Source organism: Kogia breviceps, chromosome 11, assembly GCF_026419965.1.
Source record: "Kogia breviceps isolate mKogBre1 chromosome 11, mKogBre1 haplotype 1, whole genome shotgun sequence".
Taxonomy (NCBI): Eukaryota; Metazoa; Chordata; class Mammalia; order Artiodactyla; family Physeteridae; genus Kogia; species Kogia breviceps.
Window position 1 is genome coordinate 82,576,688 of NC_081320.1, and position 14,067 is coordinate 82,590,754.

The following is a 14,067-nucleotide window of genomic DNA, read 5'->3' on the forward strand; positions in this document are numbered from 1 at the left end:
CTGGAGTGTCCTTTTCCACCATCTCCACCTAAGTCCTATTCATTGTTCAAGGCCCCGGCTCAAATTCCACCTCCACCAAGGAGCTTCCCAGATTTCTCCAGTAAAAATTATTCTCCCGTGTGCTCCCAAGAGAAAAGGAAGGAGAAGAGGTTAAATGAGAGTTTATTAGGCACTTGATCTATTTCAAGTACTTTAGCATATGTTACTTAATTTAACCCTTTGAGGTTGGTATTGCCCCATTTTACTTGACAAAGATTCTGAGAGGTTAAGCAGTCTGAATAAGGTCACATAACTACTGAGTGGTGGTAGACAGTCTGACTTCAGAATACAACTTTCCAACTTAGCACATTTGGTCTCCTATTACTAGTGTAAATTCACTCCTCTAGCATGGTGTTTTGCATATAGAAAGCTTTAGTTAAATGTTTGTGACATCGAATTCTCTTTGCTTCCTTACTGTGTTTCTCCAGTCATCTGTTACAGGATTCTCCCTGCCTTAATCATATAGGAATTGAGTAGACTGTGGCTGGAGCTAGCCAGGTAAAGACCCTGAAAGAGTCAGATATGGTTGCCTCCTGAAGGGTGAGCTCCCTAGGGATGATGAAGCAAAGGCTGTCAGCCTTGTGAATGTTTCCACTACCCTAGAAAGGATTTGCAGTATATTCACAAAATTTTAGAATGTTCGAGCTGGAAAGGGATTAGGAAATCACCTTATCTATTGGTTTCCTAACAGTTTTAGTTGTGGGCCCTTGTTTAAATGTGGCTTTTTCTAGAAGTGTACATGTGTTTTTTAAAAGCTTAGGTAAAGAAGAACCTGTGATACCCCTTCCCCAAACATCTATAAAGCCCTAAAACTGAGGAGCCCAGTTTGAAAAAGTTCAACTCCCTAATTTCACAGATGAGGAACTTCAAGTCTACTGATGACCAAGGCTGCAAACCCGCTAGTTATGAAACCAGTATCTAAACTAGAGGATCTGTAATCCGAATGATTTCCATGGAGCAGTCATCTTTACGCAGCATTTCTAAAGGCTACTGTGGACAAAGCATTGAACTAGTTGCTACGAGGACGACAAATACGAACAAGACCCAGTTCCACCCATTCAGGAGCTCACAGTTGAGGCTAGTGAAGAACTTACAGACTTTTTTTTTTTTTTTAAGTAACACACAAGCACGCATTTAACTATGGCTAATAGTTTCCAAACTATGATTCCTGAGACCGAGAACGGCGTCTGGACCTTGGCCAGTTCCGGGACGCGGGAACAGTGAGAGTGTATCCAGGTTAAGAGGCCCGTGCACCGGGGAGAGAAGGGGCAGAAGCAGACAGAGGTCGGACCCAGGTGGGCAAGCGGGCCCCGCACCAAGACTCAGCGCAGACCGAGCCGAGCCCTTCTCCGCTGTATTAGTGGCTGAAACCACTCCCATTCCCGCCCTGGATGCAAGGGAAAGCCTAGCGGTCAGCCTAGCGGAAGGGACGGGATTTGGGGCGGAAGTCCCTCCGCCGCTCAGGTCACGTGGGAGGGGCTGAGTTCGCGCGCTGCGGAGTAGTGAGAGCTTCGCGGTCACCGGCTCAAAGCGCAGCGATCCCGTAGCGGCAGCAGCGCGTGTGACCGTTCCAGGCCCAGGGAGTCAGAGGCCGCTTTTCTGGGGTGGAGTTGGGCTCAGGAAGGATGCGGGCTGGTTCCATCTGACAGTCTGAATCTGGGGAGCGACCAGGCTCTGGGTGAAAGCCAGAGCAAACCTGTCCTCCTGTGTGTCTCGGTCGGGACAGAGGCCCCCAGATAGACCTGCTTCAGGGCTGGGGGTGGGGTGGCGGGTGGCGGCCACCGGTATGCCATAGCCGCCCACGGCCTTCCTCTCTTCCCTGATTACCTAAGGCGATCCCTGTGACGGGAAGCTGTCCAGGAAGCCTCTGCGCATTTAGAATAGGGAGGGGGAGAGGGAGTGGGCACAAGGGAAGGAGGACAAAATCTCTTTAACTGTGGAGAGGGGCAGTGGGGGTGACACCCCTCTCCTCTCGCCTTGACAGAAAGCATGGCACTTTGGCGGGCATACCAGCGGGCTCTGACTGCTCACCCGTGGAAAGTACAGGTCCTGACAGCTGGTAAGTGTCCCTGTGGGACCTAGTGGTACCAGAGCAGGCTGATCTGGGAGGCAGAAGCTCGCTGCACCCCCCCGCCCTCATTTTTTGCTTTTATTCAGACCCCTTGAAGGATTGGCTCTCACCCCAGTCTGTTTTGGAGGGAGGGTCCCCAAGGCTGTTCTTAAGGAAAGGGGTATGCATAGATGAGCTGGCTATAAAGTAGGATCTGAAAGTCCTCACAAATCTGAGGAGTCATCCCCTTAGGATAAGAAAGGCATTGCCTCGAGGAGGCCTTAACTTAGAAAATGAAGAATAACGAAGGCTCCTTTAACATTTCACAGTGTGCAAAACACTTTCAACACACATTATCTCATAGGGTCCCACAAAGGTGGGGACACAAAGTGGGCTAAGATTACTTGGGTCCACATTAGATCACACACCTAATAAGTGCTGGAATCAGATTCTTACCCCAGTTTATTTTTCTTAGTATTGTTATTATTGTGAAATATATCTTAATACACAAAATAATGATTAAGATATGTATGTACCATTGAAATAAAAGTAAACTGAATACTCCTGTATCAGTACCCAGCTTTGAGACCCCTTGAATGCCTGTCCCTAATTCATACACACTAAGAAATAACCACTTTCCTGAGTTTTGTCTATATCATTCTTTTACTTTTCTTATAGTTTACTATCTATGGATGTATCCTCAGACAATATACTAATCAAGGATTTATTTTTACTCTAAATCCAGTGATTGAGTAGCAACCTCACAAAGGCAACCCAGTGACTTACCTGTATTTGTTATCATCTCATTTTGCAGATTAGGTAATACGAGAGGAGATGGCACAGAGATAAGTTTTACAGGGGGAAGGATTGGAAGGCCTATGACTATTGGGGCAGTGAGAGGGTGACCGGTTAAGATAAGGTCTTGCCTGTGTTTAGAGGAAGGGAACAGGATTCTAATGAGGACCATGGGCTTCTGAGAGGAAGACTGTTAAAAGGGGGTGGGGGGGGGATGCTACTGAAAGCCAGGATGCAACAGTAGTCCTGTTAGTGGAATAGCCCCACATCAGCACTAGAAACTTCATTGAGCAACTGGCCAAGGAGTCTTTTGCCCCTCCCTGGGCCCCTCTCCAGCCTCCTGTGCCCAGCTATCCCCCATCCTGTCCTCAGAGTGTCTGTCAGCCTGCATGACTCACCTGGCTGCGTGTGTGGTGACTCATGCTGTACTGGGTGGCTGTGATGGGAACTGACACGCTGGGCCCTTTGCCCAGCCTCAGATTCCCTCAGGGACCCTAACTGCCGGAAGGAAGTTTCCCCCTCTCCCTCTCGTGGCCATCAAGAATAGGGAGGGAAGGATGGTCCTTGTGTTTCCTTACCCAAGGGATCTGCAGCTGATGAAGAAAGGAGCTAGAGCTCCAAGGGGTCCAAGTGCAGATACATAGCTGAACTGGGGTGCTGGTCTGTCAGTGCTAGAGCCCTGTGGCTCCACACCTGCAGTCTTCCTGAGGCTGTGCCAGTATCTCAGCCCTGAAGCAACCTCTAGGTAGCACTTTTCTCAGACTTTTCCTTCCCTCCTGCTCAGTGTACTCGAATCAAACTACAAATAAAGGGGGGAAATGGACTTAGCTCACTGAGCTGTTTTTAGATCCCAGCACAGTAGTTCCTAAGGTCCCATGGCATAGCTCATCACACTGGAAAACAGAATAGAGATTTCAGACTTGGAGTTAGAAGACCAAGGTTTGAATCTCAGAGCCATAGCACTTAGTAGCTGTGTGAATCAGGACAAGAAAATAAACCTCTTTGAGCCTCAGTTTCCTCATTTGGAATTTGAGTTTAGTTACATGACCTCGCAGAGTCAGTGTAGGGATTATCTCTGCAAAGGCTTTAGAAATCAAAAAAAAAAATGCTCAAGAAACTTAAAGGCTCCAGGAGTTGGCCCTTTATATGAGTGTTGGCAACCCAAGAACAAGCTCTTATTTTTATAGTGGTGTTTGGGTTGGGTTTGTTCCACTTGCCATAAATTTGGAACATGGATAACCATCTAGCCTCGGTTCTCCAAAAAGTAGAGTCTGAAGCTTCTTTGCAGGTACTTTGTTAGGAAGTAATCCCATGGTGGGGAGAGAGGAAAGAGGGACAGCCAATAGAAGGATGCATTATCAGATGGACACTGTTTAGGGCACATGGCTTAAAACTTCCCTTAAACATCCCTTAAAACTGACTGAGAAGCTCTTTGAAATGCCTCTTAGGACTTTATGTGTGAATAGTCTTTTCTGGAGAAAAGGAGAAACCTTTACCCACCGGCTCCATCCCACGTTGGTCAGAGGTTTTTGCCATATGGGATGTTGATACCCGTGCTCTGTGCTCTACCAGGCTGCACATGCATCATCCCCAGGTAAAGCATTAGTAGCTCAGCCCCAGGTAAGGCATAGGCCTGAGACAAGGACCCATCAGGTGAACTGCAGTGGTGGCTGGAGTAAGAGATAAGTGAATCAAAAAGATCTGATATGGTTCAAAAGAAGTGTCTGGTACGCCCAGTTTGGGCCAAGCCAGAATCAGGAACAGGGCAGCCTGGGCAGAGGTCTGCTGTGTGTTCTGCAGAGTCTGAGTCAGCCTTCTCCCACCCTTTCTTGAGGGCCCTTCCAGTCTCCAGGGGGCCCAGCTCCATCCGTCTTAGGCCACTCTGGTCCTGCTGTGGAGGCAGCCGAGCTTCTGCAGACACTGGTTTCCCTGCAGTCTGAATGTGAGAGCTCAACAGGCATTAGAGACCATCCAGTCCAGCCCCTGATACTACAGAGAAGGAGACCGAGGCACGAGGGAGAAGTGATGTGCATGAGGTTTCATGGTCAGTGGTGGAGCTGGCATTAGAACCTGGGGCACTTCCCAGTGCACCGCCCTGCAATCGAGACACCTGGAACCTCAGAATGCTGAGTATAGTTCCAGCTGGTCTGGGCTTAGGTACCTGACAAGCTGCAAAACCCTCCGGTTTTGTCTTACTTTCTAGCAGTGGGAAGCGTTCAGGCCAGGAGTGGGGAGAGCACGCTGACTGATCCCAGAGGAGGCGCTCCCCTCTCACTGCTGGCTTCAGCTCCCTCCACGCTCTGCCAGACCAAGCCCCTATCCCAGGCAGCTATTTAATTATTGGAGACTTCTGGAGAGGAATGAGACAGCACCCTGGCCCCCTGCCAGCGGCTATACCTGCCAACCCAGGCCTCCCATAGTCAAGGACAGTTTCCTGCTCCTCATTGCAACTTCCTGCCCCTCGGTTTTCTCATCTTCCATTAATACTTTGGTTTCTTGCATCTAAGACTCGACACACAAAAGCCAGGAGAGGAACAAAATAGGGGAAGTAGAGAGCTTACCCCCACCCATGCCTAGGATGAGGGCATGGCAGTTGGGGCTTTTCCACTAGTGGGCAGAAGGTGGTCCCAAATAGATCTGTGCTCAGATGCAGGCGCTCCCCAACCCCTACCCCCCCGCGCCACTCTGCTGAATCTGGTGGCGAGTGACGGCATGAGAACTGGCACCTACCCAGGGGCATGATGTCACACCCACGCCAGCGACTGCCCGCTGGGCTCTGCGCCCAGCCTGGCATTGGGGCATCACTGCCCAGCAGCCCCTTGTCCTGCCCCATCGGGGCTCACGCAGTATGTCTCGGCAGGCCTCTAGTCCCAGCCCCCTGGAAACAAGTCCGAGGAAAGAGGACCCAGAGCACTGGAGGGTCCAGGCCAACCAAATATGTCCAAGAGGACGCCCAGAGCCTAGGGTGGTTGGGGTCTGTTTGGGCTCTGGGTTGGGGAAGGTGGGATGAGGAATCTGGATGTCAGCCCTTCCCGCTCAAACAATCACTCTGACCAAAAAAGGCCTTGCTCTGTGCTTAGACCAAAGCCTTCGAGCTCCCTGGAGCTGCTGCAGGCCCACGGGGCCTGATGATCTGTGTTCCTCCAGAGGAGGAACTGGGCGTGGTTCTGTCTGAAACGGACAGCACGGGCAGGGCTACAGGCTACTCACCACCTGCTCACTCCTGCTGCTTTGTTGTCTCTCAGGCCTGATGGGCATGGTTTGGGGGCCTGGAATCCATCTTTCTCAAAGGCTGCAGGCTTCCAGGACTGTGGGACTACACGTCAGGGACTTTGGTTTTCACTCCTGCTCTGCCTTTAGCTTGTTGTGTGACTGTCGGTAAGCCGTGAAGAGTGGAAACACCCCTCTCTTTGTGACTGTTTCCTTCCCAAGAATACTGCTGCTTGCTCTCCCCACAAGGTGATAAGGAACAGAGGTCGTCACATTCTGGGGAGTAAAAGACAGAGGAAGTGCGTTAGTCCAGGAAGTGTCTTTGACATGCGGGCCTTTGGGGCCTTGTTTGAGCAGGACGCGCCCCCACCCCTCCGCCCGTGAGTAGCAGCCACAGGAGCCTCTTGGTGCCCACTGGCCCCTGAGCCCAGGTCTCAGCCTCTGCTGGGGATTCCCTGGCCTCCTGTACCCCCTTGAGAGAAGGCCTGGTTTCAGGCTCCAGCTCCACTCCTTACCAAGTCACCTCATCTCTCAAAGACATTAAATGGAGGTGTGACTTCTACCTTTCAGACCTTTTGTGAGGATTAAATGTGTGAGAGCCCTTTTGTATAGTCCCTTCATTTAAGCAGTGACTGTGTTTCTGTTCCCCCTTCCCCTGGCCTCGTCAGGGTCACTCTTCCCGTTATGCGTGGCCACAGCAGCTCCCTCCCCTCCCTGGGCACGCAGCTGGTGACCCCAAGTTGTTAGGGAGAGGGGATAGGGTGTTAGGTGCTGATTGCGTGGAGGGAGGGCAAGCCTTCAGCCCCACTGCTTCTCACACCTTGAGCCTGGGGGTGCATCCTTTGGGCTACACTTGGCGTCCTCTGTGCCCTTCCCGGGGCAGTCTTGTCTGGCTGGTACCTCTGACATTTCTCCCGGTTTATTTTCTGAGCACCTGCCAGGCTCGGTAGGGTGGGGGATAAGAGAACAAAGACGTCTAGGATTCTGTCCTTGCCCTCTGAGAGGCCGTGTCTAGCCGTGTTCTGGGAAGGACCTCCACCACTTCGGGAGTTTCAGGGAGAGGAGAGGCAGGGCTTCCTTGGTGGGTGTGCTGGGGGTCCCAGCAGCTGAGGCCAGCAGCCTAGGTCACCTGTGGGTGCCCCAGCCCAACCTCAGCTCTCAGCCTTACTCAGCTGCCTCTGACGAGGCAGCACAGGGGCAGGGCTGTGCAGGGGCGCGGGCGAAGAGCAATGAGTGTGCAGCCAGCACGGACGTCAGAGCCGGCTCCGGGCCAAGGATGAGGATGTGTTTGCCCAGGGCTAATTGAGGCCACAGGGACGGTGGTGGCTATGGGGCTGGAGGGGACTCTCATTACTCACTGTGATGGACAGGCAAGTTGAAGGTCATACGGTCACTCCCAAGTGGCCCTAGTAGAAGTGTGTGTTTGCTAGAAACCATCACATCACCATCACTGACGGGGCTCTGTAAACAGTGATGGTTTCTTTCTTTTTTTTTTTTTTTTTTTTTTTGGCTGCGTTGGGTCTTCGTTGCTGCACGTGGGCTTTCTCTAGTTGCGGCGAGCAGGGGCTACTCTTCATTGCGGTGCGCGGGCTTCTCATTGCAGTGGCTTCTCTTGCTGCGGAGCACAGGCTCTAGGCACACGGGCTTCAGTAGTTGTGGCACGTGGGCTCAGTAGTTGTGGCACGCGGGCTCTAGAGCGCAGGCTCAGTAGTTGTGGTGCACGGGCTTAGCTGCTCCGTGGCATGTGGGATCTTCCCGGACCAGGGCTCGAACCCGTGCCCCCTGCATCGGCAGGCAGATTCTTAACCACTGCACCACCAGGAAAGCCCAAACAGTGATGGTTTCTGTCTTGGTTTCTGAGTGTGGGTGTCCTACTAGTGCTGCTTGGAGCTGGGTGTCTGTGCAAGTGAGGGGAAGGGAAACGGGTGTAAAGACCTGGGGGAGAAATGGCCTTAATACCTGTTGGCAGCTCAGTTGGAGGCTGTGAATGGGAAGTCTGGGTGTACCTGACTGTGCTGGGAGGAGACAGGATCCTTCCTCGCAGGGACTTTTACCAGCTCAGCCAGTCATCCTCCTGCCTGGAACCATTTGAACACTTATGTTTTAGAGTTATTCTTGCTGTTCTCCACAAACAGAGACCCCAAAACCAAGGTGAAGGACATTGGCCAGGGTCTTGCCTTCGGCTGGGGGGAAGAACAACCCCAGGATTCCTTAGCATTCTGCACATGATCTATTCATAGTAAGGCGTCCTGGAAAGAACACTGTCTAGGAAATCAAGCCACCTGGTTCTTGGCCTTGACTCTACCACTTACTGGTTATGTGAGGTCCCGGACCTTCATTTCCATCCATAACTCTAGAGTAAGGGGTTTGCACGAAAACGTCTGGAAGGCCTTTCCAATTCCGACAGTCAGTGCGTCGTCTCAGCCCCTGGCACCACAGATTCTCCTTCCCCTACCTGCGGTTTCTGAGTCCAACTTTGCTTCACTGCTCAGTGCAGCGTTCTTGGGCCCTGGCTTGCTTAAGGCAGCTCATCCCAGTTTCTAACAGGACACATATGAAATATCACCATCCTTGGGGAGGTGTTACCATTCTTGAAACAGCCGGAAAGGACTGGCCATTTGCCCCAGAATGAAACCCCTGGCCTCAGAGTGCCAGAGCCTCATTCAGTGAGCAGACTTACCTCCCTCCTTGGGATGGCAGCTTGTCCCTGGGAGGTGTCCTGACAACACCTGTGTCCCCTGCACAGGGTCTCTGATGGGCCTGGGTGATGTTATCTCACAGCAGCTGGTGGAGAGGCGAGGTCTGCAGGCACACAAGACTGGCCGGACCCTGACCATGGTCTCCCTGGGCTGTGGCTTTGTGGTAAGTTCTGCCCACAGCAGGGCTGCCGGTGGATTGGACAGTGGTTTCAGTTCCCTGCCATCATTTAGTTTCCCTTGGACCCACATCTAAGCCAGCCTTGAGTGTCTGCTCCCCCTGGGGTTTGATTTCTAATATTCGGGGGAGGAGCTTTGTGATGTAAAGGCCTAATGCTCCCCTCTGCATCCCTGCTCCGCTCTTTGGGGGTTACTTTCAGGGCCCTGTAGTAGGAGGCTGGTACAGGGTTTTGGACCGGCTCATCCCTGGCACCACCAAGGTGGACGCACTAAAGAAGATGCTGTTGGATCAGGTGAGCGCAAGGAAAAGGGAGTTGGGGAGGGCGAGCTGTGTGGAGAGAGGGCAGGGGTTTAGGTGCTCACAGTGCTTTCATTTCTCTTCCCCAGGGGGGCTTTGCCCCATGCTTTCTGGGCTGTTTCCTCTCACTGGTAGGGACACTCAATGGACTGTCAGCCCAGGACAATTGGGCCAAACTCCAGCAGGTGAGCTGGGCAGGTGAGGGGATGATTTCTGGATGGCAGGCCGGCAGGCCCAGGGAAATGAGGCAGGCTTCATGAGGACGGGAAGGGTGCAGGTGCAGGCAGGGCCCCAGCTCTGGAGGAGAGGAGCTGAGGGGCAGTGGTACAGGGGTGTCTTCTGAACAGAAGTCTCTATGTGCTACTCAGATTGATCGGGAGGTCTGAGCTGCCTAGAAATGCAAATGTTCACGTGTTCCTTCTCTTGTCTCCTCAGGATTATCCTGATGCTCTCATCACCAACTACTATGTAAGAGCTGACACCTCAGCTGCCTCTTCTTTCCTGAGTCCAGAAGTGCCAGGGACTGGGGGTCCTCTTGACACAGAAGTCCCTCAGTTGGGATTACTCTCTCATCCCCACATGGGCACCATACTCGGGGAAGCACTCACCCAGTTGTGCAACAGATTTTTGTCTGTAGAAGCTAGAGTCAGACCAGGCAAGGCAGGGAATCTGGGGTCAGGTGATGGAGACAGCCCACCAACCTTTACCTTCTCTCTCTTGTAGCTCTGGCCTGCTGTGCAGTTAGCCAACTTCTACGTGGTCCCTCTTCATTACAGGTATGACAGATCCCCACCCCACCCCCACTTTAAGGAAGATGCACATTATGAATGGTTGGAGACAAAGTGATTCTCAGTTTAACCTTGAACTACCTTAGGCCCCCCAGAACACTCTGCCCTGGTCAGAGCTCCTCAGACTCCTGAGCATTTTATTACAGAACATCCCAGAGTGTCTGCCCACTGACTTCTTTCATCTTCCTAGGGAGGATCTTGCTCCACAGTCCTTGTCTCCATCCCACCTGGGCTCTCTACCTTTGATGGCATGTCTGCAGGGGCAGTGCTACAGCCTAGGTTAGGCAGAAAGTTCGACCAAAGAGACAAGTAGGAATGTGGTCAGGTTAGTCCACTGCAAAATATTATTTTATCCTAGATAATAAAGGTAGTTGCTGAAATCTCAGTAAAAAAATATAGTGGAACCAAGATGAGTGGTTAAAATGATTGGAGGTGTGGGGGCTTTGGGAACAGGGAAAAAACATGAAACTCTTCAGAGGGGACAGGGTCAAAATGGACCTGAGTAGCATAGCTAAAAGGAGTATAGACTTATGAACTAAGTGAAACTTTAGGGTCCTTGCAGTGCTCTTTGAAACGAGAGCAGCAAGGTATATTTAAAATAAAGAGAAGGAGGTGCTACTTTATATGGCAGGTGGCACATTTTTCGGAAGATGAGATCTCAGCTGGACAAGATGGACAGATGTGTATTTAGAAGGAGTCTGGGCAGGAGTACGAATAATGGAGCCACGCATGGCGAGATGGCGGCTGGGGGGGTGGTTTAACTTTGGGGCTTTTGTCCAGGAGACAGAGCTCTGGGCCGGCACCGGAACCCGGAACCCGAGCTGGTTTTCCTCTCGTCTGAGCCACACATCCCTCCGTGGGGGCTGAAGGAAGGAGAGCTAAATCTGGACGTTCTTGGAAATAATCCCTCTTTTCCCACTGTACTTTCCCATCTCTCCCCGCTTGCTTGCTCCTAGTCTGCTGCTGCTTCATGGTGCTCTCCCTGTTCCTTAGGTTGGCTGTCGTCCAGTGTGTTGCCGTTATCTGGAACTCCTACCTGTCCTGGAAGGCACATCGGCTCTAAGTCTGCCTCACTCCATCATTTCAAGCTTGCAGTGATGCAGCTTGACCCTGGAAAGGTCAAACCACCTCCTCAAAGTGGGCACACTGCTTTTCACAGGGTTTGGTGGCCGGTCAGAACTTAATGGGGTTAGCACTCTGAGGTGGGCTGTTTCACTCTCAAATGTATCCTGACTCCTACTGAAATCACTAAAGCCTTTGTAATGGTCTTATACCCACCACATAGTAGGCACTCCATAAATACTTGTTGAACCATATGACTTTGTCACCTTCAGTTTACACCCATATCCCAGCAAGTACCACTCATCCCCACTCTACATAGACACATCTGTTTTTCTAACCCTTCCAGCCCTAGTCTAGCTCCAATTTTGGGGGAGCCCCTCAAGCTCTTTATATGGTGCCTCCATAAATATATTTCTAAGTAGGTAATCTGGAACTTGCAGAGGCAATGAATAAGACCCAGCAGAAACCGACTGGGGAGTCCCATTTTCTAGAGTTTGGAAAGAACCTGGAGCCCACTAAGCCCAATCTTTTACAGATGAGGACACTGAGGTCGACAGAAGTGAGGTGACCTGTCCACACCATGAGTTACGGGCAGAGTAGAAACTTGAACCCACGTGCTATAGTTTGAATGTTTGTATACTCCCCAATTTATATGATGAAAACCTAATGCCCAAGGTGATGGTATTAGGAGGTGGGGCCTTTGGGAAGTGATTAGGTCATGAGGGCAGAGCACTCATGGGATCAGTACACTTACGAAAGAGGCCATGTGATGAGACAGCAGGAAGGTGCCATCTGTGAACCAGAAAGCAGGTCCTCACCAGACACCAAACCTACTGGCACCATGATCTTGGACTTCCCAGCCTCCAGAACTGTGAGAAATAAATGTTTGTTGTTTATAAGCCACCCAGTTTATGGTATTTTTGTTATAGCAGCCCAAACCCTTAAGACACCAAGTTTCCTTCCTATGCAGTGATCTTAACCTGGAGGTCAAAGATAAAGTAATACTGCTGCTGTGATTCCCAGGAGAAAAATTAACTTGGCTAAACTCCTGCTTTGGGGCAAACCTAGGAGCAGATGGACCAGCCTTTTGTTGTCTGAAAGCACCCTGACCAGAGGCCCTCTTTTTTATGGTGCCTCAGTCAGACAGCCCTAGAATTTAGATCCTGGAGCTAGAATGACATCAAAAATCCTGGCAGCTCAAGCTGCCTCAGACACCTCTTGGGTGGGTACCATGATGGTAGCTGCGTGCCAGCAGTGCTGTCCTGATTGCCTCCGTTTACAGAACTGATAGCTGGGGCAAGGGACTGGGTCTGAGCCGGACAGCCTTCTCCAGAGGCCTCTGGCCCCTTCTAGAGGCTGGAGGACAAGGTCAGCACCACGGACAGCCCCACGGTCCAGTCTTCCTTTCCATGTGCCAGAAAAGACTGCAGATCTGGACTAGTCTGGTCTGGGGACAAGCCCCCTGGTCACTGCTGGCCGTTCTAAGCAGGTGAAGGACTCTCATGGCTGGAGCAATCTTTACTCCCCAACAGGCTTCTCCCTCTCTTGAGCCAGGTGTCACTTCCAGAGACGCGCCCCACGGGGTCTTGCAGCCGCAAGGGTCGGACTCGAAGCTGCGGCCGTCATTGCTCTACAATCAGTGCATGTTCCTCGCTGACGTCAGCCGGAGCTGTCCTGGCGCTATATAAGGCTGGCGGCAGTCCCGGGACAGACCCCGTGTTCCCCAAGGCGCCCTCAGCCCGCCCCGAGGGACCGAGACAGGAGCTCCTTCCTGCAGGGGACAGACGCTCTCCGGCAAACTGTGAGTGGCTCTCAGCGTCCGCCCAGACTCCCTCAGCACCAGGACTGCGCTCAGCTCACCCACCGAGACCCGCCAAGAGGGAGAGAGGGAGGGAGAAAAGGGTGGCACAGGACTGGGCAGCGGCTGGGGCTGGAGGGAAGGCTGTGGGCACCGGGCAGCAGTCGCAGGGGCCCGACAGGGGCGCTGGAAGTGCGCGGGAAGGGGAGTGGCTCCCCCTGCGACTGCCCCTGGCGCACCTCACCCTGCGCTGCGCCTGTGTGTCCAGGGCCGGTGGTACCATGAGGCCGGCGGGACGCGCGGCGCTGCTGGCGGCGCTGCTGCTCCTGGCACAGCTGCGCCCGGGGAGCAGCCAGTGGAGCCCGGAGGCGGCGGCGGCCGGGGTCCAGGACCCAAGTCTGCGCTGGAGCCCCGGGACACGGAGCCACGGCGGCGGGGCCCGCGCGCTCCTCTTGCTGCTGGCGGAGCGCTTCCCGCGCCGCGCGGGGCAGGGCCGATGGAGATCCGCGATCCCGGGCGAGCGGCCGCGACGGGACGACCCTCCGCTGTCCATTGACCTCACCTTCCACCTGCTACGGACCCTGCTGGAGCTGGCGCGGACGCAGAGCCAGAGGGAGCGCGCCGAGCAGAACCGCATCATATTCGACTCGGTGGGCAAGTGATCGGCGGGGTCTGGGGCCCCGAAAATCTCGACCCCCATCCCCCACCCCCGGGCTGAGACGTGCGCGACAGGAACTGACCCGGTCCCGCGGGGCTAGAGCGGCCTAGGGATACCCTGAGCACTCTCCGCGTTACTAGTTTTTAATAAAAGTGCCGAAGAGCCGTTGGCCTCTGCTGCGGGGCGCGGGGAACCACAGCACGGTGTAAACCCGTGGGAAAGTGGGGCTCCCAGGTCGGCGAGAGGGGACCAGATGCTGCGGGAGGGCTCCGCGAGAACGGCTTCCAGCCAGGGTCCTGCGGTCCCCATCGTCCCCAAGCCTCCCAGGAACTCAAGCCCAGGTGCCGCCGCACCACGCCCGACCCTCTTGGCCCTGGGCTTGCGAATCCGTGCCTGATATCGAGGAGGTGCCCAATAGGGGTTCATTCCACTTCCGCCCCCGAAATGGTCCCAGGTTAGGAGAAGGTTGGGATGGATGGTGATGCGATCGTCG

General features: G+C 53.2%; 2 protein-coding genes across 9 annotated transcripts; both read left to right on the forward strand.

Moving 5' to 3' along the window:
- Nucleotides 1-1,501: 1,501 nt before the first annotated feature.
- MPV17 (mitochondrial inner membrane protein MPV17) lies at nt 1,502-12,021 on the forward strand. 8 transcript variants are annotated; one of them, XM_067007918.1, is made up of 9 exons: nt 1,514-1,643; nt 2,024-2,098; nt 8,841-8,956; nt 9,171-9,263; nt 9,358-9,453; nt 9,704-9,736; nt 9,992-10,044; nt 10,247-10,381; nt 11,050-12,021. In XM_067007918.1, the coding sequence occupies exons 2-8, from the start codon at nt 2,029-2,031 to the stop codon at nt 10,338-10,340; spliced, it is 555 nt and encodes a 184-aa protein (XP_066864019.1). In that variant the 5' UTR covers nt 1,514-1,643; nt 2,024-2,028; the 3' UTR covers nt 10,341-10,381; nt 11,050-12,021. The 8 variants fall into 8 exon arrangements, with proteins under 8 accessions (XP_066864022.1, XP_066864025.1, XP_066864019.1 ...); XM_067007919.1 differs by having other exon boundaries at nt 1,515-1,613; XM_067007920.1 differs by lacking the exon at nt 1,514-1,643 and adding an exon at nt 1,735-1,755.
- Nucleotides 12,022-12,672: 651 nt separating this feature from the next.
- On the forward strand, nt 12,673-13,739 carry UCN (urocortin). The gene is made up of 2 exons (XM_059079960.2): nt 12,673-12,919; nt 13,185-13,739. The coding sequence occupies exon 2, from the start codon at nt 13,198-13,200 to the stop codon at nt 13,576-13,578; it is 381 nt and encodes a 126-aa protein (XP_058935943.1). The 5' UTR covers nt 12,673-12,919; nt 13,185-13,197; the 3' UTR covers nt 13,579-13,739.
- Nucleotides 13,740-14,067: the final 328 nt, after the last annotated feature.

Excerpts from the sequence above, each read along its gene's own strand:
- UCN (XM_059079960.2), top strand. The coding sequence starts at position 13,198 with ATGAGGCCGGCGGGACGCGCGGCGCTGCTGGCGGCGCTGCTGCTCCTG.
- MPV17 (XM_067007918.1), top strand. The coding sequence starts at position 2,029 with ATGGCACTTTGGCGGGCATACCAGCGGGCTCTGACTGCTCACCCGTGG. Across the intron at positions 2,099-8,840 it reads AGTACAGGTCCTGACAGCTG|GGTCTCTGATGGGCCTGGGT; the intron begins GTAAGTGTCCCT and ends TCCCCTGCACAG. Across the intron at positions 10,045-10,246 it reads GTGGTCCCTCTTCATTACAG|GGAGGATCTTGCTCCACAGT; the intron begins GTATGACAGATC and ends TCATCTTCCTAG.